The 26,084-nt window shown below is 37.9% G+C and overlaps 1 protein-coding gene across 6 annotated transcripts in view; it reads left to right on the forward strand.

Moving 5' to 3' along the window:
• The window catches only part of LOC144088053 (BAR/IMD domain-containing adapter protein 2-like), a 50,242-nt gene that overhangs the window by 21,741 nt on the left and 2,417 nt on the right, over positions 1-26,084 (forward strand). For 2 of the 6 annotated variants that reach the window (XM_077618250.1, XM_077618249.1), the window contains 11 exons: positions 5,210-5,271; positions 7,001-7,072; positions 9,398-9,535; positions 14,448-14,600; positions 16,886-17,128; positions 17,201-17,438; positions 18,468-18,669; positions 18,745-18,813; positions 19,875-20,028; positions 20,108-20,145; positions 22,839-25,332. In XM_077618250.1, coding sequence (XP_077474376.1) covers positions 5,210-5,271; positions 7,001-7,072; positions 9,398-9,535; positions 14,448-14,600; positions 16,886-17,128; positions 17,201-17,438; positions 18,468-18,669; positions 18,745-18,813; positions 19,875-20,028; positions 20,108-20,145; positions 22,839-22,920 — 1,451 coding nt within the window. In that variant the 3' untranslated portion in view covers positions 22,921-25,332. Of the gene's footprint in view, positions 1-5,209; positions 5,272-7,000; positions 7,073-9,397; positions 9,536-14,447; positions 14,601-16,885; positions 17,129-17,200; positions 17,439-18,467; positions 18,670-18,744; positions 18,814-19,874; positions 20,029-20,107; positions 20,146-22,532; positions 22,816-22,838; positions 25,333-25,932; positions 25,975-26,084 lie in introns of those variants that run through there. The other 4 variants (XM_077618254.1, XM_077618251.1, XM_077618253.1 and 1 more) reach the window with 4 other exon arrangements.

Below are 26,084 nucleotides of genomic sequence, written 5' to 3' on the forward strand. Positions count from 1 at the left end.
GGAGTTCTTTTCTTAGCTCGCCGCCGCTCGGGTCCGTTTGTCTTTCCGTCCCGGGAGGCCCCAAAGTCCCCCGTCAGCTTTATTTATTTTTTTGAGATGCAGTGCACCCTGGGAAATCACCCCTCGCTCTTCACACGTGGCCAAACGAGCTTCCTCCGGTGGTGACGCAACGGCACAAAGTGCGCGTCTCCCTCCGCCTCGTCAGCATTTTCGACAACGTTGCTTCGCACTTGCGTCAACGTGCCGTTCGACCAGTGTGTTCACATTTTGATTTCACGTTAAATCGAGTACTTGTTTGTGTTCGTTGCGTTGGAAAATGAAGGCCAGCGTACTCATTTTATAGCACCAAACTATTATAAACCGCCAATTATTTTTCCTTTTTAACTCTGTAGCAACTGTCTGTTTTTCTATTTTGAAGTATTAACATTATGGCTGCCATTGATAGTGTTCGATGCCGTATAGTTTGAGTTGATTTTGATTTATTTAATAAGGGATAGTACATTAATGAACATATTTATATTCACGTTAATGAACATATATTTGTAAATATGTAAGATTGTAGCCGAGGGCTAATTTCCATCTTTAGTCCTTTGTGTAGATTGAAGATAATCCATGACACACAAGTAGCACAGTTTTAGACAGTGTGGTGATGATGAGTTTGTTGGTCTAACAGCCTTTAAGGCTTTAAGATGATTGGCCAAGAGGTTCAGAGACGGGAGTTGAGGTATGCTAATTGCTATTGAGTTCCAGGTATGAACTGAGAAGATGCTATGGCTAATTTAGCACTGTTTTTGAAGGGAACTACACAGTCACCTCTAGAGCCAGCCAAAGTTGATGTCTTGGAATTTTTGGGTACAAAATCTTGCAGTGGAGGAGGAGCTTAGTGTGGGAAGATTTTGTAAACTAAGGTGGCATCTCCATATTTAACAGTATTGTTCCAGTTCAGGTGTTTTTGTATAGGGCCATATTTTTATGATTCTTTTCATTTTTGGACACTTGTGATGTAAGTGAACTGCTATTTAAAGACCGAGGCTGTTTATGATTTACCTTTTGAGTCATTCAACACTTACCATTTCCGTCTTTTAGTGTTTGTATTTTCAGGTGCACTGCGAGCTGGTTGAATTATGAAAAATGTTTGTCTTACGCAAGTTGTAAAAGATCAGCATTTTGAGCTAAATTTAATCAACCATACACTTTACTTTTCAAGCAATGATTCAACCCAATGGATGGAAAGGAAAAACAATATCGTCATCTGTAACAATACGATCGAAAGCATTGAAATGACTTTACACGTCGTTTAGGCCAAATGTAACTTTGCACGTATGATTGAGGACGTTTCGTATTAACTCCAAGCCCAATATTTGAACCAATGAGGAAGCTCCAAGCACAGTCTATGCCTCAACACAATTAGCTTCCGTATCATTAGATTTGATCCCGCCGCCATCCTATTAAACCTTATTAGTTATACCTAATGAAATGTATCAAGAATATTTATGCACGTACGTTATTCGGCACTGCGTGACGCAGCGTGTTGTCCTCCATTTTCACGCCTATCGCTTTTTGTCGTGTTAAACAGACTGAAAATGCCATCGCGGTTCATTCGTGATTGTTTTTTTTGCATCAAGTCGTCTTAACACGAGACCGAAAAGAAAAAACAACGCCGTCGGCGTTTGTACGGAACGCAAACAAACGTGATCTAATTTTCAACCTTCGGCGGGGTTACACTAACATTTGTGAATGGTCGCTCGTGTATTTCCGTCTTTTGATTGTGGCGCGATGATTCCCGGATTTTCCACAAGCGAAGCCATTGGAGAATTTTGAGCGGCGCCGCTGAAAGTCGTTTGCAATCAGAAACTCTGGCCCACTTTTCTGATAATTCGCATAATCCTGTTGGGGGAATTAAGACAAAGAGGGGAACGGCAAATTGAATTGCTTTTTGGGAGTGCCACTTGTTCTTGTTTTGAAAAATGTCTGTCTTTTGTTTTCTCTCGATTTAAGTGAATTGATTACAATCGGCAATTGACAGACGGTTACTCACCATTTTATTACACACGAGCAACAAAATAACTTGTAAAAAGCCATAAATAAATCAACAGTCAGTAGGTTGGCTCAATGTTACGTTATTGAATTGAATTAATTGGGGTTAAATGGGATTGCAATTCAATCAATGCTTTTATTGTCATTATACAAGTATAATGGGATTGAAAGTTTAACAAAGTGCACAAATAATAACAAACAGACAAATAAATAATAGAAATAAATAAATAGTCAACAACATAAGAACGTTCAATTGAATGATTTTATTGTCATTATAATGACATTTACAGTTCAACATAGTGCACAAGTAATAACAACAAACTGACAAATAAATAATAGATAACAATAAATATATAATCGATAACATAAGAACGTTCAATTCAATGCTTTCATTGTCATTATGAGATTTACAGTTTAACAAAGTGCACAAGTAATAACAACAAACTGACAAATAAATAATAGAAAACAATAAATAAATAGTCAACAACATAAGAACATTCAATTCAATGCTTTTATTGTCATTATGATATTTAAAATGTAACAAAGTGCACAAATAATAACAACAGAGAAATAAATAATAGATAACAATAAATATATAGTCAACAACATTGAGAACGTTCAATTGATTGCTTTTATTGTCATTATAATGACATTTACAGTTTAACCAAGTGCACAAATAATAACAACAAACAGACACATAAATAATAGATAACAATAAATAAATAGTCAACTACATAAATAAGAATGTGCCCAAATTATAAGTAGTCAACATAATAAATAAGTAGTAACTGAGATTTGGCATCCACTAAGTGAACATGACATTTTATGAACCAAGGTAGGATGTCAAATTTCCATAAATGAGCAAAAAATTTCTTCTTTCTGGGACTAAATGAGAGAAAATCCAAATTTGTGGATGCCTAGCTTTTTTTCTTTTCCTCTTTTTTAAGGGAATGTTCTTTCCATACGTGTGCATGGTCATTGACGATAGGCCGCTCCTACGGAAAGCCTCGCAGGTCGCGTCCTGCCCGCCGCCGCATACTTGTGGCATGACGCCGACGCCGCCGCCGCCGCCGCTTTCGAATGGCATCGATCCCGTCCCCGAAATCTTGTTGACTTGGCCGGCTCCCGTTGCCAGGGCAACCCTTTGCAAGTCTCGTAGTTCCCTCCGCTTTGGCGCCGAACCCCGCACGGCAATTAAAAGCCACGACGAGAGGACACGTAACAATGATTCATTCATTCTTTATTCCGCCCGAGCGTTTCAGGGCCGCGAAAATAATATTCCGATAACGTTTCTGTCGTTCACCTTGAAAGATCGATGGCTGTAGAAATCGGAGAATTGGAATTCCAAACATTCATTTTTCTCCACCGCTTACACTCACGAGGGTCGCGGGGGGTGCTGGAGCCTATCACAGCTGACTTTAGCTTCATGGCTAGGGGCAATTTAGCATACAATTAGCCTAGCATGCATGTTTTTAGAATGTGGGAGGAAACTGGAGTACATGCCAACTCCACACAGGATGGTTTGACATGGGATCGAACCCACGACCCCAAAACTGTGAGACCAACGTGCTAAACACTCATCCACCGGACCGCCATGAATTCCAAACAAATAAATAAATGTTTTTTTTGTCTATCAGTAAGTTTATGTGGTATTTTTATATATGTTAGCTACCCGATTTTTACCACTTCTAAACGGGAGGCAGAAAAAAATAGTTAAAAAAAAAAATGTAATCGGACCTCGCTTACCAAAGTTATTTTTATTTGCATTAGTGATAGAATGGGAAGATTTATATATATTTTTTGTCACACGCCATTCATTTACGTTGTCATTTCTGCACCACTTCTTTTCTGCCGCCAAGCCACTCCCCCACTTTTTATTTTCGTTCTTAACGCCGCCTTGTGTGTTGCATTCTTGTTCTGTCCATGGGCGGAGCTTCGGAGGAAGCCCCGCCTTGACTTGAGAGAGTTTAATTCCTGGTCAGACTCTCAAGTCAAGGCAACGTCCACGGAAAACCGTCTTTGAGCTGCTTTGAAGCAATTCTTTTTCTTTTCTTTTTTCCCGTTTGTCTCATGTGATGTCCTCTGTCTTTCCAGCAGGTCTGAGTGTTTCTGTCCATCTGTCAATGTCGCTCTTTTGCGTTCCTTTTCCTCGACAATGCGAGAAGCCGCTTGTAGGTATTTCTCCAAAATGGACGCCCTCTTTCCTCCCAGTTGCATGACTCTCCTCCCTTCCTCTCGGTCTCGCTTTTTGATTGGATTTTCTTCTTAGCTTCCCCTCAAGTGCTCTTCTCTCTCCTGGAAATGTTAGCTAGGAACGCTTAGTTTCAAATTGTTCGGGTTATTATTTAAAGGGAATCCGTACATTTTGTATCGCCTCTACCAGGTACACACTAGGGGTGGGAACGATACGATTTTGACCGACGCGTGGGTCAGGAAATCTTTCTGCAATATTTGACAGAACAATAATAGAGCGGTCTTTGAAGCATTTTGCTGTGAGTTTCAACGAGTTTATTCCTAGTAGACGGCCATGTTTGTTCATTCCCTGCCGTCCCTCCCACTTCAAACGGCCATGACGTCCATGGACATCCATGGCACCCTGTGCGGTCATTCTGTTTTTGTAATTGCCTGTGATTTATTTTTTTATTTTTTGGTCTATTTCTGGGTCACTTCCTGTCGTTTGCGGGTCCCCGAACAGGAAGTGACCCAGGAGTGTGTCCAAAGGAATCGGAAAGGACTCCAAATCAACAGGAAATGACCCGTTATTGCCTGAAAAGACTGGATAGAAATGCTCTGGTTTCACTGCCATTGACATTCACAATACGACCAATCCACTCAAAAGCTGATTGGATGTCACCGACAGCCAATAAGCTAACAGACACCTTTCTAGTAAAAAAAAAAAATGTTGCTAGCCACTTGTTGCTTCCTTTTTTTTTATACACAAACTTAAGAAAAACAACAACAAAAATCTCCATTCTTGGCGAGAGCATATATGGATATCCTTTTGGGAAACAAAATATCGCGATATATCGCCATTTCTCACCCCCAGTGTGCACTTTAGAGAAAAACAAATATTTTTGCATGTGCCATGCATGCTTTTTTCGTGCGTGTGCGTGTTTATGGTCCATTTTGCGCCTTTTTTAAATAAACTTCTCTTTTCTACGTATGTGTGCAGGTGATGTGCTGTTCCAGATGGCCGAGGTCCACAGACAGATTCAAGTGCAGCTGGAGGAGATGGTTTGTATTCTGAGATTCTTTTAAAGCTGCCCTTAAGCGATCATTGCAACACCTGCGCAAAAGCCGTATGAAAAAAAAAAATGAGATTATTTTTTTGGGGGGTAATAGTTGATTAAAAGCCCAAAGGTTGTCAGGATTCCAAATTTTTGGCGCACCAGAGTTCAAGTTGGCTACTCAATTTGTATGTTGGATCATTCAGATTCTGGGAAAGTCTGCATCGTAATTGTGCGGGTGCGCTCCACTCGGGTTCGACAACATCTCGATAGGTCGATTAAGAAAAATGTTTAAAAAAAAAACGCAGAGTCGGCCGTCGAGGGAAGGTGTGCGGCGTAGCAATTAGATGAACATGTGCTTACGAAATGTGCCAAGTTGAGACAAAACGAGCACCGATCAGCTCCGGTTAATTAAACATGGGGGGAGAGGGGGGCTTGTAGACAAGTGGTTGTGGGAAATGGGCTTACTTGCTTATTGGGTTCGAATGCAGAGAGCTTTCGTCTGACATTTGGGCTTGAAATGCCAAGTGACCGCTTAATAAGCACAGGTTTCTTTGGAAAATATCCTTTTCCTCATTCATTAAACAGGGATCAGTTGTTCATATAAAAAAAAAAAAAACGGAAATATTTTATTATGATATGAGTATATTATGCAAGATGCATAATTTACTCCTGTCACAATAAAATATTTCCTTAAAAAAATATACATTTTAAAAAGCCAATGATTTTTTTTCCTTTTCCGATTAACAGGGATCAGTTGTTCAAATAATACATTTTTTTTACGTAAATATTTTATTATGACTGGAGTATATTATGCAAGATGCATAATTTACTCCTGTCACAATAAAATATTTCCTTAAAAAATATACATTTTAAAAAGCCAATGATTTTTTTTCCTTTTCCGATTAACAGGGATCAGTTGTTCAAATAATAATTTTTTAATGTAAATATTTGATTATGACAAGAATATATTATGCAAGATGCATAATTTACTCCTGTCACAATAAAATATTTCCTTAAAAAAATATACATTTTAAAAAGTCAATGATTTTTTTTCCTTTTCCGATTAACAGGGATCAGTTGTTCAAATAATACATTTTTTTACGTAAATATTTTATTATGACAGGAGTATATAATGCATCTGGCATAATATACAATTTAACCCCTGAGTTAAAATATTTGTTATTTTATTTTAAGTTTGGACACCTGAGTTTAAATATTTTTAACGTAAATATTTTACTATGACAGGAGTATATTGTGTTTTGCATAATATACTCTTGTCATAATAAAATATTTACGTTAAAAATGTATTATTTGAACAACTAATCCCTGTTAATCGGTGAAGTAAAAAAAAAATTGGCTTTTTAATTATTATTATTTTTTAAGGCTCTCATTGACGGCGATGGACGTCCAATCAGTCGAAATGGATTGGACGTCTCCTGCCATCAATGGCGGTCGATTAGGATCACTTAATGGCAGCCTTTAAAATTGAAAATGCATATGATGTTTATAACTGTCAGACAACAAAATATTGCCAAAAAACTATATGAATTATTATACTATATATTTCTATTTACACTAAGGAAACAAACTGCAGTAGTAAGTACTTTCAAGGAAATTGTTAGCAACACCTGACGACCAAAATCAGGCAAAAAAAACTTTCTACTATTCTGGTTTCTGGTTCCAAACAAATTGAACACCTGTCAGAAAATTGTATTATTATATTTTTTTTCTAGCTCAAGTCTTTCCACAACGAGTTGCTGTCCGAGTTGGAGAAGAAGGTGGACTTGGACTCACGCTACCTCTCTGTGAGTACGCCCGCCCGTCATGGCACTCCTTTGTCGGCTTCTGTCCGTTGACGTGGCGTGGCGTGGCGTCATTCATATCTCAGATCATATAGATTTGATGCGAAAGGATGCCGTTCGCTGACAGACAAATCCGCTGGTCCGCGTGTGATATCTTTAGAATGAGTGGGATGCGGCACTGCTCTGTATTTGGCTTGGGGGGCGCTATAGCATATATAGAAATACATGTGTGTGTATGTACATGTGTATATGAGTGTATATTTATGTATATGTATCGATCCAATGATGTCAGCGCCCCAGTCAAATAGGATTGACCGTCTATCAGCGTCAATGGCAGCCAATGAGTTCATACATATCAAACAATTGCTGCCGACCCTCCCAGTCAAACTGGATTGGTCATGCGTTGCCGTCAATGGCAGGTAATGATATCATAATTAAAAAATATTTTGGAACACGATCTTTTTTTTTCATCTTATTCTTTAAAAAAAAAATCTATTCCTACAAATTAAAATGGAAGAATTTCAATTTTTTTATTTTTATTTTTTATTTCATTTCATTTTCTTTTAAGTTTGGACACCCCTGAGTTAGCTTCTGCTGACAAAGTGGCCTTGCTCAGAAAAGCACACTAGCTTTGTGGATACCACGGACCCAGTTGCTATAGCAACTGCTGCTGCAACCCGAGATATAGTTTTTTTATTTTTTGGTATTTTTTATTTATTTATTTTACAAATAAATAATGATTAGTGAGGGATTGGAATGCATTTTGAAAATAAAAGGGGTACGAATCGCTGAAAATGAATCTTTTAAAGCTTGGTAACTTTCCAGGAAATGGCAGGATCATCGTCATGGTTACACACCTTTTCCATCTGCTTGGGTTCTGTCATTCATATTTATGGTTTTACTAAGATATGTCATGAAGGTGTAATAAACGTGCACCGGATCTCTTAAAAAGATCTGCTTCTTCCCGGCCTAATAGCACACCTCCTGTTAAATGATTGGTGTGTAATCCTCCCACTCACTCACTCACTCACTCACTCGTACACAAACAACAAGCTCCCCGGTCGGTGCAGTCATTTATTTCTCTTATCTGGCCGCGTCAACTCACGTTCAGACATTCGGGAGTTATTTTTCAACCCAGTTTTTTTTATGATGACAATCCAAAACTCGAGGAAAATCAACACAAAAAGGACAAGATTGATGTATTTTATGTGTCATGGTCAGCCATTCATTTCAGCGATAGACGTCCAATCCGTTTTAACTGTCTTATTTTAATAGCCTGAAAAAGTTATTTTTTTTCTTTTTCATATTCAAAATTGCTATGCGTTTTATCATTTAAAAGGGTTCATTCAGTTGGTAGTATTAGGGAGCTTGGGGACATTTATCTGTAAAATGTGATTCTACTGACAAAACTACTTCTGTAACCTATTAATTTTGTAAGTAGAGGTACCACTCTACTCATTTTGTATTCATTTTTATTGCGACACATCAGGAAAAAATCCAATAATTCATCTTCTGAATCGCGATTCTACTTATGAAAAATTCAAGTTATGAAACCACTTCTGTAACCTATTAATTTTGTAAGTAGAGGTACATTTTGTACTATTTTTGTATTCACTTTTATTGCGACATATAAGGAAAAAATCCAATAATTCATCTTCTGAATCGCAATTCTACTTATGAAAAATTCAAGTTATGAAACCACTTCTGTAACCTATTAATTTTGTAAGTAGAGGTACCACTACTATTTTTGTATTCATTTTTATAACGACACCAGGAAAAAATCCAATAATTCATCTTCTAAACCGCGATTCTACTTATGACAAATTCAAGTTACGAAACCACTTTTGTAACCTAATAATTTTGTAAGTAGAGGTACCACTGTACTACTAGTTTTGTATTAAATTTTATTGCGACACATCAGGAAAAAATCCAATTAATTCATCTTCTGAATCGCGATTCTACTTATGAAAAATTCAAGTTACAAAACCACTTCTATAACCTATTAATTTTGTAAGTAGAGGTACCTTTTGTACTAGTTTTGTATTCAATTTTATTGCGACACATCAGGAAAAAATCCAATAATTCATCTTCTGAACTGCTTATCCTCACGGGGGTGCTGGAGCCTATCCCAGCTAACTACGGGCAAGACGCCAGCCAATCGCTGTCCAGTTTGGCGTTTTGTTATTTTTATTTTGTTGAACAAAAAGCTTTCATGATCAAAATTTACGTAGTTTAGGCATATTCACTTTAAACTACGATACACTTGAAGTGAGTCTTGCAATTTTTTTATGCTTATTTTTAATCCAGACTTTTTTTGGTTGTCCCCAGGCCGCCCTGAAAAAGTACCAAGTAGAGCACAAGAACAAAGGAGAGAGCCTGGAGAAGTGTCAAGGGGAGCTGAAGAAGCTCCGCCGGAAGAGCCAAGGCAGCAAGAATCCGTCCAAGTATGGCGAGAAAGAGATGCAGGTGAGCGCAGCCGCGTTTGTCAGGAAATGACATCAAATCCCCGCCTCGTGAAAAACCTTACTTTGTCAGCTGACTCCGCAGTGCTGAGGTCGTATTTACTTTTGGCGTCATCGTCTTTATTTGCCTACTGCAGGGGTCGGGAACCTTTTTGACGAAGAGAGCCGCAAACAATTCATATTTTCCAATGTTATTCCTTGTGAGCCATACTATAAATTTAAAAGTCAAAATACATACATGTAAACCAGTGCCTTTCCTTTTTTTTTTTTGTAATTTCACCACTTTTAAAGTGGAAAAAAAATGAATAATTTTTAAAAGACTCTTATGCTGTTGCTAATCAATGAGGATGCATTCCAAAAGAGTCTACTGCAAAAAAAATGAAGATTAAAGCAGTTCTTGATGTAATATCTCAGTTCTGTCACCAGCAATTTCCATATTTTAGCTCACAGGTTAGCAAAGAGCCAGATGCACCCATCAAAAGAGCCACATGTGGCTCCCAAGGACCCCTGGCCTACTGATAGGTTTATTACTAATACACTTTAATCAAAACAGGGAGACATCATTAACATAGTCTGGCTACAGCTTGCAAGGAAAATCACTCCCAACTCGTCCTCGTCCAGGAGGATTCTAAAGAAACGGCATCTTCCTCTGTCAATTTAGTCGGCGCATAATCAAAACATTTGAGGTCATCTGATTCAAACAATTGCATAAGCTAGCCGAATAACACCGTTAAGGTAAAAAAAAACAACTGCCACATCAATCTCATTAGATCGGAACCAAAAACACCTGCGTACGAATTTGCACAAGTAAGCAAACAAAGTAACCCGAGCGGATCGGAAACCAAAACAACTGCGTAAGAATTTGCACGAATAAGCATAATAATTTCTTTATAAGGTAAATGGAGCGACCGTATTTTTAAACAATAATGCGAGTATTTTCCGAAGTTGATTCGATTATCGCCATCTGGCGGAATCCAAGTCAAAGCAATTTAAGAGTCCCTCGTAGATCTTCATTGCCAACTCAGATCAACAGTCTCGGCCTGGAACATGGTGTCCTGTTCGCTCAATAGTCCTGAAAACAATGAACTGGCCTCGAAAGCAGCTGTGGGGGGAAAGTGTCCTCGAGCTTACTCGGTCCCAACATAAAGTATAGCACAAATTAATTTATAGCTTCATTACCTATTAAATGCTTAATGAACATATAGTAACATCCCAGAATAAACCCAACCCCTACTAAAGGAGGCAAATAACACGCGAATGATTGCTTGAAATTGCTTGAAAAAGTGCTCACGCGTGGCATATTTCGAAAAGTCGTGCTCCTTTTTCCAGGACAAACACTCCATTGGCGTCGAAATAAAAAGGCGCCGTCCCGGTGGGCTAATTGCTACGATGGTTAGCCAACCTGGCATTATTTGACCCGCTCGGCCGTGTCGGTGTTTGCGGAGTCAACACGCGGTCGTTTGGTTTCCTCCTGCGACCGCTCGCCTTAAATCAACATCCATGTTATGAGGACGGGTTTCATTTTCGCGTGCCGCCATTGTTTGCACCGGCGTGTTCGGAAAAAATATCGATTTTTGATGGAACCATCGCTGCCTGCCAGTGGTTAGTTTGCGGAGAGAAAAAGCGCACCGGCACCAGCTTGGTGTAAAAGGTTCATTGGGATAGGTTACGGCACCCCCGCGAACCTCGTGTGGATAATATGAAATATAGAACTTTTTTTTCAGTCGCTACGTTGAAAGCCTGCTCTAATTTATGGCTTTTTTTAGGCTAATAAGCTATTTGTCAATGTAAATATCCCATAATGCAATGCATGCAGACACCTGCAACTTAGTCCAGAGTGACCAATCAATACCCTTTTGAATTTGGTGGGTGTGGCTTATCGTCAGGTGCGCCTTATAGCCCGAAAGTGACTAATTCATTTCTTCAGGTTCATATCCGCAAAATAGATCCTTTTTTTGTTGCACAATAGCGTTGTTTTATAAAAATGAAATTTCTCGGAGGACGAGCTCATCCGTCAAAAAAAGTGGGTCGGCGAAAAGAAAATCAATTCCCATTGTTCACCTCGTGTGGGCGTGTTTGAAAGGAAAGTGGCGACCTGTTATTGTGACCTCTGACCCCAAATTCACATTAAGGCCAACTTCTTTATAGTTTTTATCTTCTCGTGCTATTTTTTTTTTTCCATTAAAGCTTTGCAAAATGGCGTTTAAAACAGATGGCCCGTTTTATTGATCGCCGCTTCACACACACTGCGTTTCATTAGTCGTATCACGCCGCCGTCGAAATGGCGAGCGGCGCGGCGGGCCGACTTTACTGTCGATTTTAAATTAAATAAATAAATAACAACAAAAAATTGAGCTTTGACAATAACCAAAACATGTTCAATAATATTTAATGAAGAATAAAAGGCCATTATTTTTTTTCTTCTGGCGCATCTAGCAGCATTTTCTGCCGCACTTCCTTTGACTCCAAAATGTGTCAGCAACTCGGCACTTTAATACCAAATAATTCCCAAAAGATTTTCCCTTATTTTCTAGGCGACTGAATTTCATTGAATGACAAAACAACCAATTTTGTGACTCGTAAACTCAAATGTCTTCAACGAAACATTCCTTATGGTCAAAAAAACATAAAATACGGTCGTTATTTTTTTTTCTAAAAATGTATTTGATACTCAGATCACAATTTTTTATTTTTGGATGTCATAACGGGCCCTCCCAGACCAAAAGAATTGGACGTCTATCGTCAATGATTGGAAATAATTGCAGCCGTAGCTTTTTTGTGGAAAAAGTCGAGTTTTCAAAGCGGCTTAAGAAGTAAAAAATGTTAGAAAAAAAATAGCTAGGAAAGAAAAGAGAGGTCACCTGCGAGGCCGCCATCATTTTAATAGCCCGAGGCTTTTTTGACGCGACCTCAGCGGGGACTGCTGTTAAATGTGCCCACTCTGGCACATTTTTCCGCTTTTTTAGCACCGTGGTGAGTCAGAGCAAAAGTATAAAAAGTACTTTGACGCAGCGGATGAGTACATTTTTAAAGAGAAGCATTGACAAAAGAGTCAACTTTTTTTTTTGCTTTTAATTTGATTGCTAGAAGGTAAAAATGGACGCTATTGTTGCCGTTCCTTCCGCCCTTTTTACGTTCATTTTTACACTTTTTTGCGCCTACGGAAGCTAAAAACTATTTCCTTTAATTGGTACTAATATTTAAAAATAAAAATACACATGCTTGTGATGTCTCAAATTTGAAAACTTGGGCCAATTGCGTCTTTTTAGAGGATCGGAATCGGGTAAATTTTTTATTTTTTTAAAATGTATTCCTTTTATTTTGAAGTGTTCACTCATTAGCAGCCATGGCCAGATTTTTTTTCATTACAAATCAATAAAAAAAGATCTAACAGGACATTATCAAATGAAATTTTTTTAGCTTTTGTAAGAAATCAATGAAATAGTCAGTAAATTGCACAGGGATTGGTTCGGTTTTTAAGATGGGCAGCAAAATTTGGGTGAATCATACTCGAACTCCGGTGCAAAAATTTGTGATAGGAACAGTCCAACCGCTATTTTTGTCCAAACAATAAAAATGTTAACAAAATGTCCTTTGTAATCAATCACATCCCGAAGAAAAGCACCTGAAAATAACCGAGCGTCTGCCTTCTGCTGCTCCACATCCCCACAAATGACATTTTGGGGGTTGGGTCGGGGGGGGGGGGGGGGGGGGGGGGTAGTTTGGCGTGAACTTGGCACTCACTATTTTTAGAGCAAAAAAAAAAAAAAAAAATTCCAGCTGGATGTCTCTTAAAGTCGCAGAGAGCATTTTTTTTTGTACCCACACATTCGCCGTCGTTATTTCATAAGTGATGTTTATAAATCAAATTTGAAGCTTTTAATGATCACTACACATGATATATGTGTATGTATTTTAGCAACACGCTTATTTTATTTATTAAATGACTTATTACTTATTTATCTTTGTCTAAAATGTTTTTTGCCGTGTCTGTATTCTCACCCTCTTGCTACCGGGACAGTGAAATGTCCCGAATACGGGATGAATAAAGTTATCTAATCTAATATAATTTAATTATGTGTGACTAATATGGCTGAGGTATATATTTAAGAGAAAAAAAATTAGGCGGCCCGGTGGTAGAGTGTTTAGTGTGTTGGCCTCGCATTTCTGGGGTCGTGGGTTCGATCCCAGGTCGGTCCCCACTGTGTGGAGTTTGCATGTTCTCCCGGGGACTCTTTGGGTTTTCTCTAGGTACTCCGTTTTCCTCCCACATCCCAAAAACTTGCACGCTAGGCTAATTTAGCACTTTAAATTGCCCCTACCTTGATTGGTTGTCCTTTGTCTCCTTGTGCCCTGCCATTGGCTGATCACCAATTCAGGGTATCCCCCGCCTGGTGCCCGAAAATTCAGTTGGGATAATGACCCTGGTGTTACATACAGATGTGAAGTACCAACAAAAAAAGCTTTTCTTGTTCTCATTATTGCACTGGAACACTTGAGGAAAAAAATGTTGCGTTAAATAAAAAATGTTTTGGTTGCCATGGGACTAATTAATCTCGAGAAATATTTTGTAAAATGCCAAATTTTCGTTTATGTTGTTTTAGCAGTCCTTCAAGGAGTTGAAGCAAATCCTTCATTTATTTGAAGAAAAGTAACATTTTTAGACTGTGTCCGGATTCTACTCATTATCCATTGAAACAATTTTATGTGAAGTTGCAGCCTCTTAACTTTTTGGTGTTCACTTGCTGTGCTCTTATGTGATATTGTATTTTAAAATATTGCTGCTTTAAACCTACCTTTTAGGTACGTGACCCTTGCGAGAATAGACGGCTCGGAAAGAAATGTTTAGTTTCCATTTATTTTTGGAGTGGCGTACATATTAAGCGCCGTTGACAATTTATTGTCCGTCCCCGCAGTTCGTGGAGACCATCAGCAGCAAGCAGACGGAGCTGGACAGCTTCATCGCCGAGGGCTACAAGACGGCCTTGTCCGAAGAGCGCCGGAGGTACTGCTTCCTGGTGGACCGCCAGTGCGCCGTGGCCAAAAACGGCAGCGCCTACCACGGAAAGGTAGCCATTTTGGGAATTCTTGTCTCGTTAAAAGTGGGTCGAAAAGTCCGTTGAGGACGGCTATCGTCGTCGCCATCGTTGCCGTGCGGTCAAAAGATGGCCTCGTTTACTTATCTCACCTTTGGGAGTGCATTTGTTTCGATAATACCTTTTTAGTGTGAGCTCACATTCAAACTGTTCCAGCCTAATCTGGTTTTAAAATAGAAAGAGAGACGGAGATACAGAATAGAACTATAATCATTTACTTAGACTTTGTCTGTTTCTTTTAGTAAAACAAAATTTTGGCTATATTTAAAATGTTGGTCATTAAAAGTCATTAAGACACGTTTCGTGATTTAACTTAGCTTTTTTCTTTCTGTAGAAAATTTATATATATATTCATTGCCCTAAAAGTGAGTTTCTGTTTTTTTAAAGCAAACTTTTTAATTTTTGGGAAAGGACATTAAAACTGACTATTTTATAAACATTTTAAATTTTTCAGTTCATTTATAGAGAACAACTGCACATGCAGTTTAAAGCAAAAGTGTTGTTTTACGGGTATAGTTTTTTAATTTAATTTTTTGGTAAAGGACATTAAAATGACTAGTTTATAAACATTTTTAATTTTTCAGTTCATTTATAGAGAACAACTGTACTTGCAGTTTAAAGCAAAAGTGTTGTTTTACGGGTATAGTTTTTTCATTTAAATTTTTGGTAAAGGACATTAAAAATGACTAGTTTATAAGCATTTTTAATTTTTCAGTTAATTTATAGAGAGAACAACTCCACATGCAGTTTAAAGCAAAAGTGTTCTTTCACGGGTATAGTTTAGTGTTTTGAAATAAAGATGGTTAATGACTTTTATGGGGAAAAAAACATTGAAATTGGCAAAAATCGGTGACCATCCAGAAAAAAAAATCATTCTAGACTGTGATCCTTGATTTCTATATCCTTGATCATCTCAATAAGTACGATTAGCAATCAAAAATAAATCAAATCTGCAGTCTAAACAATTAGACATTCCTGGAAAAAAGTTTTTTTTTAAGCAATCCAACGTCGATTCTGCGGTCTGTTTGTTTTTTAGTAGCCCGCTTGTACGGAAGCATCTCGGTAAACGCGCAATTAAAAGTCACGTTAGATTTAAGTGCTCATCAGGGCCTCTTCGCTTTAAAAAGCCATTACGAACGAGGCTTGCGTCGTAAATCTATCTTAAAGCGCCGTGGATACAAATCAAAGCGCAACTTTTTCCATATCAGTTCTGACGTCGAGGAGATTCCCAATGCAGATATTCGGCACCCCCGGGGTGCAAAGTAGGAGGGCCTAAAACAAAGTCAACCGACAAATGGGAGCGCTAGTAACGTGGGATAAACAAATCAAATGCAGCGCAAAGATGTGGGCCGCTTTTTGGTGGGTCAAGGAGAAACCTTTCTGCACTAGCTCTGCCTATAAAAAAATAAAAAATAATTAAAAATAACCACAACCCAGTAAAAATGGACAGTTTATTTTCACTACCCTTTCCTTTAAAAAAGCTTCACCATGAAGTGCACAACAACAAATAAATTGTCAATTTTTGTTATAATTTAGATTAAAAAATATATTTGTTCTTTATTAATTGATTATTTATTCGTCGGTTTGTTTGTTGTTGTTATTTGTGCACTTTGTGATGAAGCTTTAAATCTCATACCGAGATCAAATTTGATTAAATTTGATTAATCCCGTACTCGGGGAAATTGCAGTAGCAAAAAGGTGAAAACACAAGCAGGAAAAGACCTCAATAAAATTGATAATTAATAAATAAACAAATAGATAAATAAATAAATGAATATATAAATAATGAATAATACATGCATGAATAGACAAATAAATAAATACATACAAACAAATGCATACATAAATAATTATACTTTATTATTATCTAATGACAATAAAAGCATTCAATTCAAATAAAAAAATAAAAAAAGTGCTGCACAAAATATACATATTTATTTATATTTATAATGACAATAAAGGCATTCAATTCAAATAAATGAATAAAAAAGTGCTGCACAAAATATACATATTTATTTATATGTATAATGACAATAAAATCATTCAATTCAAATAAATAAAAAAAAAAAAAAGTGCTGCACAAAATATACATATTTATTTATATTTATAATGACATTAAAAGCATTCAATTCAAATAAATAAATTAAAAAGTGCTGCACAAAATATACACATTTATTTATATGTATAATGACAATAAAAGCATTCCATTGTAATGATATAATTCCATTGAATTGTAATGAGCGTTTTTGTCCATTCAGGGCAAAGACCTCCTGACCCAGAAGATTCCCGTGTGGCAGCAGGCCTGTTCGGACCCCAACAAGCTCCCCGAGAGGGCCATGCTCCTGGCCCAGCAGATGGGCTCGGCCAGCCTGGGCGGCGCCAGTCCCTTGCACGCTTCCAAATCCAACCTGGTCATCTCGGACCCCATCCCCGGAGCTCAGCCTCTGCCCGTGCCCCCCGAGCTGGCCGTCTTCATGAGCGGTGGCCTCGGCCACCAGGCGGTCAGTTTAGTCCAAAATTTTTGCGCTCACGGGCGGGTGGATTGATCTATTTTTATTTCTGGTCCATTGCAGAGGCTGATGGGCCCCGAGGGAATGTCCATGGTCAACGGGACAACGGGGGTCCATGGCGAGGAGTACTGGAGGGACGCAGGGACTCTGTCCCAGGTCAGGCCGGCGTCTCCGCAGACGCAGGCGCAGGCACAAGCGCAGGCGCAGTCGCAGCCTCCGCCTCAGAGGCAGGTCAGCGACGTCTACTCCAACACCCTGCCGGTCCGCAGGCCAGGCCTCGCCAAGAGCAAGAACCCCGTGGGTAAGATGTCCCCTTTCAATTTGGATGGCTGGCAACCAATCAGCAGTTTGAAGTGAGGGGGGCGGGGTTATCGACAAAAAGGAAAAAAAAATGAATATTTTAATTACACTAAAAATTATCGTATTTAAACCTTTCTGAAAAGCAAAAAAAAACTGCCATTATTGTCATATTTAGTACTTCTTGGTCTTGAGGACTCCAGAAATTGTATTTTTATTGGAGCAAGAAATATTATTTAATTAAAAAAAAAAAACAATATTTTAATTACACTAAAAATAATCGTATTTAAACATTTCTGAACAACAACAAAAACTTGCATTATTGTCTAATTTTGTACTCTTTGATCCTGAGGACTCCAGAAATTTTATTTTTATTGGAGTAAGAAATATTTAATTTTAAAAAAAGAAAAAATGGATATTTTAATTATATTAAAAACAATCGTATTTAAACCTTTCTGAACAGCAAAAAAACTTCCATTATTGTCTAATTTTCCACTCTTTAATCTTGAGGACTCCAGAAATTGTATTTTTATCGGAGCAAGACATGAATTGACTGGCAGCAATTTAATATTTTAATTATATTAAAAACAATCGTATTTAAACCTTTCTGAACAGCAGAAAAAAACTTCCATTTTTGTCTAATTTTGTACTCCTTGATCTTGAGGACTCCAGAAATTGTAATTTTATTGGAGCAAGAAATATTATTTAATTTAAAAAAATATATTAATATTTTAATTACACTAAAAATAATTGTATTTAAACCTTTCTGAACAACAACAAAAACTTCCATTATTGTCTAAATTTGCACTCTTTGATCTTGAGGACTCCAGAAATTGTATTTTTATCGGAGCAAGACATAAATTGACTGGCAGCAATTTAATATTTTAATTATATTAAAAACAATCGTATTTAAACCTTTCTGAACAGCAGAAAAAAAAAATCCATTTTTTTCCACCTAGCGTCTGTCCAATTTCATATTCTGGTCATATTCCTCTCCTCCGCTGGGAATTTGAACCCCTCCCCTTGTACCCAGGCGAGACCCGGACCCTTCCCAGATCCAGCTCCATGGCGGCGGGCCTGGAGAAAAACGGGCGCGCCCGCGTGCAGGCCATCTTCTCGCACGCCGCGGGCGACAACGGCACCCTGCTCAGCTTCTCCGAGGGCGACGTCATCACCCTGCTGGTACCCGAGGCCCGCGACGGCTGGCACTACGGCGAGAATGAAAAGAACAAAATGTACGCCTCGCGCTTGCTCCCGCCTGGAACTCCAACACTTTCCTAACCAGCAAATTGCACACTTGTGGTCATCAGGCGTGGCTGGTTCCCGTTCTCCTACACGCGAGTGCTGCCCGAGAGCGACAGCGACAAGCTCAAAGTGAAGTAAGCCGCCACCTCTCGGACCGTTCGCCACCTGGAAATAACCTTTTCTTTCCTCCCCCCGTTGTGGATTTGAGATAAGAATACAAGAGCCGTGTTTCATTGGTTAAAAATGCATCTGAATAAACCTGTCCTAATTCACTCAATGTTGTTTTTTTGGAGTAATTTCCCTGTCTTGATGTCTCTTTCACACTGTTTTTTTTTGTTTTTGTTTTGTCCGGGAAATGTTCGGGTGTACCTAACCTTCTTGGATTCTGTTTCCAGCTCGGAAAAAAACCTTCCCGAGTTTTGGGGCAGTGTGAAAGAGACTCGTGCCCCTCCCAGATGAGCGCTAGTCCAATTCTCTGGCACGCCACGTCTCACGGTTTAAACGTCCCGAATGGGACATTTTGTCTTGATTGCAATTCGGGCCCAGCAATTCTGCCTAGTGACTAGCGACCATTTAAAGCAGGGGTAGGGAACCTATGGCTCGGGAGCCACATGTGGCTCTTTTGATGGGTGCATCTGGCTCTTTGCCAACCTGTGAGCTAAAATATGGAAATCGCTGTTGACAGAACTGAGATATTACATTTAGAACTGCTTTAATCTTCATTTTTTTTGCAGTAGACTTCTGGAATGCATCCTCATTGATTAGCAACAGCATGAGAATCTTTTAAAAAATATTCCGTTTTTTTTTTCCACTTTAAAAGTGGTGAAATTACCAAAAAAAATGAAAAGGCACTTGTTTACATGTATATATTTTGACTTTTAAATTCGTAGTATGGCTCACAAGGAATAACATTGGAAAATATCAATTGTTTGTGGCTCTCTTTGTCAAAAAGGTTCCCGACCCCTGATTTAAAGTAACACCACTTATTTCCCAGCCCTTCTTTTTCCATTCCCGCGGATCCGGTGTTTTTCCCGCCCGGCGGTACTTTGACTTGCACTCCTTTTTAAAAATGAGCCCACTCTTAAGTCAAGGCACTGTTGTCGATTTCACTCATTTCACCATCGGGCATCGTCGGCGTGTGGAAACGCTCGCCGGCGACCCGTCTTTTGAGGTTTTTCTCCCCCTGTGTGGCCAGCCTGCATCACGGCAAGAGTAGCAGCACGGGAAACCTCTTGGAGAGCGACCAATCCGTGCCCGTCCCCGACTACGGCCTGACCGCCCGACTGTTGGCGCAGAGTCTGGCGCAGAGCCGCCCCAGGCCTTACAGCATGGCGGGCTTCGGGACCCAGGTAGGACCCCCGCCCGGGTTGGCGTCGGCGTCCCGGGAAATCCGGTCTCGAGTTTGATACCGCTGCGTTTGTCTTTCAGCCTGCTATCGAGGATTACGATGGCCGCTTCGCCACAAGGTAGGCCTCTTTTCCAGCCTCGCCAAAATATTGTTGTTTTTGCAGAGTAGCTTTATTTCAAGAGATAATGACCAATTTTCCATGAGTGATGTGCAAACCGTTCATAGAGTTTTTTAAATGGAGGTGCTTGGTTTCTGATCTTGCCGAATGTCATTTTCCTTTTTTTATGCTTGTGGTAAATTTTGTTATGTAATCTTGGTTAATCACTGTTGTACAAAAATAGTCGAGAATGCAGTTTATCTGATTTTTTTTTTAGCTTTAAAGCAAAGGTCACAAATATTATTGCATGCTAGTCCAAGTATAGTCTTCCGTCAATTATCGCGAATTCACTTTTTAGCAATTTTTTTCTACTATTTTTTTTTTTTTTTTTACATTTATATATTTTCTTAAAGTTTATAAAAGTGTGAAAATCAACGCTGAAACTCGTAAGCGGAAGCCACTTTTGCTACTAGGAAAAAAAGTTATATTAGGGGTGTCCCTACTTTGCGATTTTTCAATTGGCAAGGCCATGTTTGGTCTACATTATTTGAGGGATTACTGTATTTTTTTTTTACCTTTTAGACACGCAACTAGTTCATTGGCATTTCTACTTTTGTCAAATAGTATTATATTTTTCGGTTGTTGTTTTTTTACGTGAGCTTCTAAAGTTTTTATATGCAACATTTTAGCCAATCTTGTTTAATCCAATGTAGTATCAATATTTTTTCATGGACATTTCTTCACAAAACAGAGCAAAATAGAGTCTGTTACTTTAATTTTTTTTTAACATTTACATCCTGGTAGAAGTGTTGTTTAACTTTTTCTTTCCACATCAATAGAAATCTTTTAAAAAGTAGTTCTACAGGTTATGATAGTTATTTATATTGGTATAATTGTGTGGCCAACTTAATTATAGTCTATAATGGATCAAATTAAACTTAAAATATTGTTATGAAAACTTCAAGTTTGAAGGTTAGTGCTTCTAACTTTGAAAGCAATAATTAATCTTTTCATGACACGAAAATTACACAGTATATTTATAAATCCAAGTTGAAAGAGTCATCATCCCCAAAGTTACGATTTTAACTTGACCAATTATCCATTCCATTTTTTTTTTTAAACTTCCCCTAATGCATTTTTATCTGTCCTTCATCCTTGCGTCAATCACTTTATCAGTCGATAGCTTCAGTTTAATCGCCCCCAAAAAACTAAAACTCCTACCGCAGTCAACCTGTCTTTTATACATGTTTTTTTATATTATTTTTTTTGCTGAGGAATAGGAGAATCTTTAAGTATTGCCAAGCTTGGACCATCACCACTTGTTCGTTCCGTCTGCTGTCGTCCTTGTATTTATTTAAAGGGGATGGGAGGGTTCGCCTCTAAAATATATATATATATATATATATATATTTTTTTTTTCTTCCTTCGCAGCGCCTTTTTCTGATTGTAATTCCCCCCGAGTGGCTCTGTAGTTTTTTTCTTCCAAACAATTGTTGTCCTTGTGTACGCAAAGACTGAATAGTTGTTTTATCATATGCATGCCGTGGAGGGATTTAAAAAAAAAAAAAAAGACAAAAAAAATGTGATTTCAAAAGAAAAAGGCCCTGAATGTATGGTGACTTTTTACAAAAGGTATTCTAAATAAATATATATATATATATATATATATATATATATATATATATATATATATATATATATATATATATATATATATATATATATATATATATATATATATATATATATATATATATATATATATATATATATATATATATATATATATATATATATATATATATATATATATATATATATATATATATATATATATATATATATATATATATATATATATATATATATATATATATATATATATATATATATATATATATATATATATATATATATATATATATATATATATATATATATATATATATATATATATATATATATATATATATATATATATATATATATATATATATATATATATATATATATATATATATATATATATATATATATATATATATATATATATATATATATATATATATATATATATATATATATATATATATATATATATATATATATAAACAAGATACCATCGCCAAACTTTTGCAACTTTTGCACAGTTGACGTCACCATTTCTTCACTAACCAATGAGAAAAGGTGACCTACGGTCTTGGTTTTGACGCTAAACTTGTTTCTCAGGGGGGTGTTTGGAGTTGTACTCTGAAAAAAAGGCGTGTATCCTGTCCTGTCTGTCCGTCTCTGTCCATTTCTCTCTCTCTTTCTCTCTCTCTCTCTCTCTCTCTCTCTCTCTCTCTCTCTCTCTCTCTCTTTCTGAGTGTGTCCGACCTGGCAAGCTTCCTTCTCTCTTTGTTCCACAGTGACAGCCCTGATGGCAAATTGATTTCGACTGTGTGACAACACACATTGTGACAGACGCAGACAGCTGCGGATAGCACAGGGGCCTCGCTTCCTCCCTCCCTTCCTTCCTTCCTGCCTCCCCTCTTTTTCCTTTTTCCTCCCCCCTGTCTCTCTCCTCCTCTACCTCCCGCCTCCGCCGATCTCATCCCTCCTTTCTGTCCTCTCTCTCTCTCCCTCCCTCGCGCTTGACCTGGGCGCTGCCGCCTCGCCGCCTTCGCTGCCCGGCGCCGTCGTCGTCGTCGTCGTCGCCGCCGCCGCGGGGACAGTAGCGGTTGGTGGGTGGAGGATTGCGTTGAGAGCCGGGGCGGGGCCTACCTGCTCGGCGGCGTGCAGCGATACGGACTCTGAGCCACGGCGCTTCTTCCTCTCTTTTGGGATGTTCTTCTTCTTTTGGATTTTTTTTTTCCTCTTCTCTGTATGCGTGTTTCTTTTTTTCCCATGCATGTACACGGTTGTTTTTCTTAGTGGCGCTTAAAAAATGATAATAATTTAAAAAAAGAAGGTTTGACATCTTGGTGTATTGTACAAAAGACTTGCATACCTGTCAACACGAGGCTGGGGGGATTTTGCGGATTGTGATTGCAAAAAGGGTAAATAAGCTTATTTCATTTGGCGCACAACATTGTATTTTTTTAAAATGTGACGCTTTTGTTCAGATCAAATTCATTTAGGGTGATATATAATCTTAAGAAATCCAAAAACATTTTAAGAAAATGCAATCCAGAAAATTAATTAGAAAGGTGATGGAAAGGCTTATGAAACGTGGCTAATTACCTTAATATATGTAAACACTTACACATTTGAAATTCAAATGTGCGCGTGTAATAAACATTAAGGTGACTTTTCTTTCTTTTCTTTTTTTTTTACAGATCTTTTTTTTTTAATTGAATTCTAACATTATATTTGATTTTCACACAGTGTAATATTTAGAAATAAACTTTTATTTGATTTCCTACAAAATTTAATATTCTCTATATAATATCCAAAAAAAGTTTAGGAAAAAAAATCCATGCAATTGCTATTTTTTTTAGCCTGGAAACATAGTTGATGTGTGGAGTGTTGTGTTTTACATGATGTCCCTAAATGCACTGTGTGGGTGACTTGATTGCGCAAAAAAAAAAGTAGTAGTGTAAATTTCACAATACACCCGTTAAAAAGTATTAAAAGCCCATCCAAAATATGGACAGACCGTACGAGTTGACAGGTATGCACTTGTGGGGTTGATCTTAATGGCCTTTAAAGTCCCAAAAATCGCACGCAGGTCAATCTTAGGCTGTGATTGGTCGCGCGTCAGGACTCCATTTCTTTTTCTGTGCGGGGGGGAGCGATCACGTGAACACACCCCCTTGATGACGGGAATTAGTTAAGCACATATTTGTATACACCTGCTTGAGAATTACATGAATAGCACTCGCATGCATCTATTCTTTATCCTCTGTAAAGACAAACTCATACTACTGAACCACAGTAGTTTTTTTTTTGTCTGCATGGCTGTAAATGGCTATAAATTCCATAACTGATCATTTTAATGACACCCGATACACATAAACTGCATATAATGAAAATTATTTTAGAGCAAAATATCAATTGTTATGGATCAGTCTTTTTTTAATACAGTCTTTGACTAGAGCTTATAATTCTGAACTCATTGCGATCTATTTAGTCCTAAAATTTAAATGCATGAATACGCATCAAGAAATCTATTTTTTCATATTTTAACAATATCGAAAAGAAAAGAAAAATCATCAGAGGGCTGTGTTCACTTTATATACCGGCTGTATTTCCTTTTTTTTGGTTGGTTGGGAGAGTGCGTCCGATGCCTTACACGCTGCTTTTGCCCCGCCCCCTACCCCGAAAGACGTGTGCAGGCGTATCTATATTTAATCTCTTGCTAAATATGACTTATTCGTCCACCGAATTGCACTGTACTTTTATTTTTTTTAATTTGGTTGGCGGGCGTAACTGGAAATTTGGTCTTTGTGCAAATCTCAGCGCCTTTGGGTAACTGCTGTTGAAAATGAGCAGCCATGTTGTTTTTCTTAGTTTTTCTTTCCTTGGCAGCGCCTTTTTCTGATTGTAATTCCCCCCGAGTGGCTCTGTAGTTTTTTTCTTCCAAACAATTGTTGTCCTTGTGTACGCAAAGACTGAATAGTTGTTTTATCATATGCATGCCGTGGAGGGATTTCAAAAAAAGAAAAGAAAAAAAATTGTGATTTCAAAAGAAAAAGGCCCTGAATGTATGGTGACTTTTTACAAAAGGTATTCTAAATAAAATATATCTCTATATATTAATAAACCGTGTGGTCTGGGGGGGAAATTTGTGATTTGCATGTGTTGCCATGCACGATTTGGATTTTTTGGGGGGAGTTGATGTTGATCCCAGCATGCTTTTGTGTGACTGTGCAAAATGTGTGTGTTTTGTGGGCAGTGTGATGGTTTCTCAAGCTTTGGATGGTCATTTGTAAGCACTTTTGTCGTCTTTTGCAACTTCCAAACACCTTCCTTTTGGATGAGAACGTCCACGATGGCATGCTGAGCATGACTTGGTGCACTTTTGTTTTGTGACGTCGTCCCGTTGGCTCGGGCGTCGCCGTGCAAAGTGTCGCTGGTTGAAACCTGTCGTTCCAGTGTTAAATGCTAAAAAAAGCTCTTTTTGCTGTCAATAAGCAATCAGAAGTCAGAAAACAAGTTGTTTTTCTTCCCTTCAACTTTTGACACTAGCTTTTCATTCCGTGTTCAATTTTGGGGAAATTTAAGATATCCCTGTTAGAATAGATTAGACCTTGCTGTCACATTGAATTTTCCAAAACCATCCTTTATGGCCATAATTTCTGCAGACTTGGCGTCATAGTATTTAATTTTTGTTCTCATAAGAGTTTGGCGAAAGCGTCTCAAAATGTTACGTTTTTATTTTTATTTTTTTATTTAACCTTTACTTACCCAGATCAAAACCCCATTGAGATCAAGATCTCTTTCACAAACTTGTTTTCACAATAAGCAAGCTGAAATGTACATTTTTTTTCCAATGCTAATTTTAAAATGAAAGTTTCTGAGCTGAGTGTTTTCATCCAACATGACCAAAAACTAATTGTAAAGATTGATTTGTTTACCAGCTCTCATTTTATGGCCACCACTATCAATGATTGGTTGAAATATTGCTTATTTGACCGTGGCTGGAGTACCATTTGACCCTGGAACTACTTTTATTTTATAGTTGTTGCACTATTTGGCTCATGTGATCATTGTTTATTAGCATGACGACTAACCAGCATTGTGGTTTTTACTAACGGTGAGCTAACTAACGCACGAGCCGTAAGGCCAAGCAAGCATTCCAACGAACAGGTTGTGTTTACCTTCCAGTTTGGGTCCAGACTTGTCCCGCTTCTGAGGGAACAGGACTGCGTAAGTCCAACGCCTCGCCGCCAGCTCATCCAACTTTTTGTCTTGTTTTTTTTTTCTCTTCTTTTTCTTGCAGTAGAACGCCACTTTTTTTTTTATTTTGATTTTTTTTT

This window comes from Stigmatopora argus, chromosome 14 (genome assembly GCF_051989625.1).
Source record: "Stigmatopora argus isolate UIUO_Sarg chromosome 14, RoL_Sarg_1.0, whole genome shotgun sequence".
Classification (NCBI taxonomy): domain Eukaryota; kingdom Metazoa; phylum Chordata; class Actinopteri; order Syngnathiformes; family Syngnathidae; genus Stigmatopora; species Stigmatopora argus.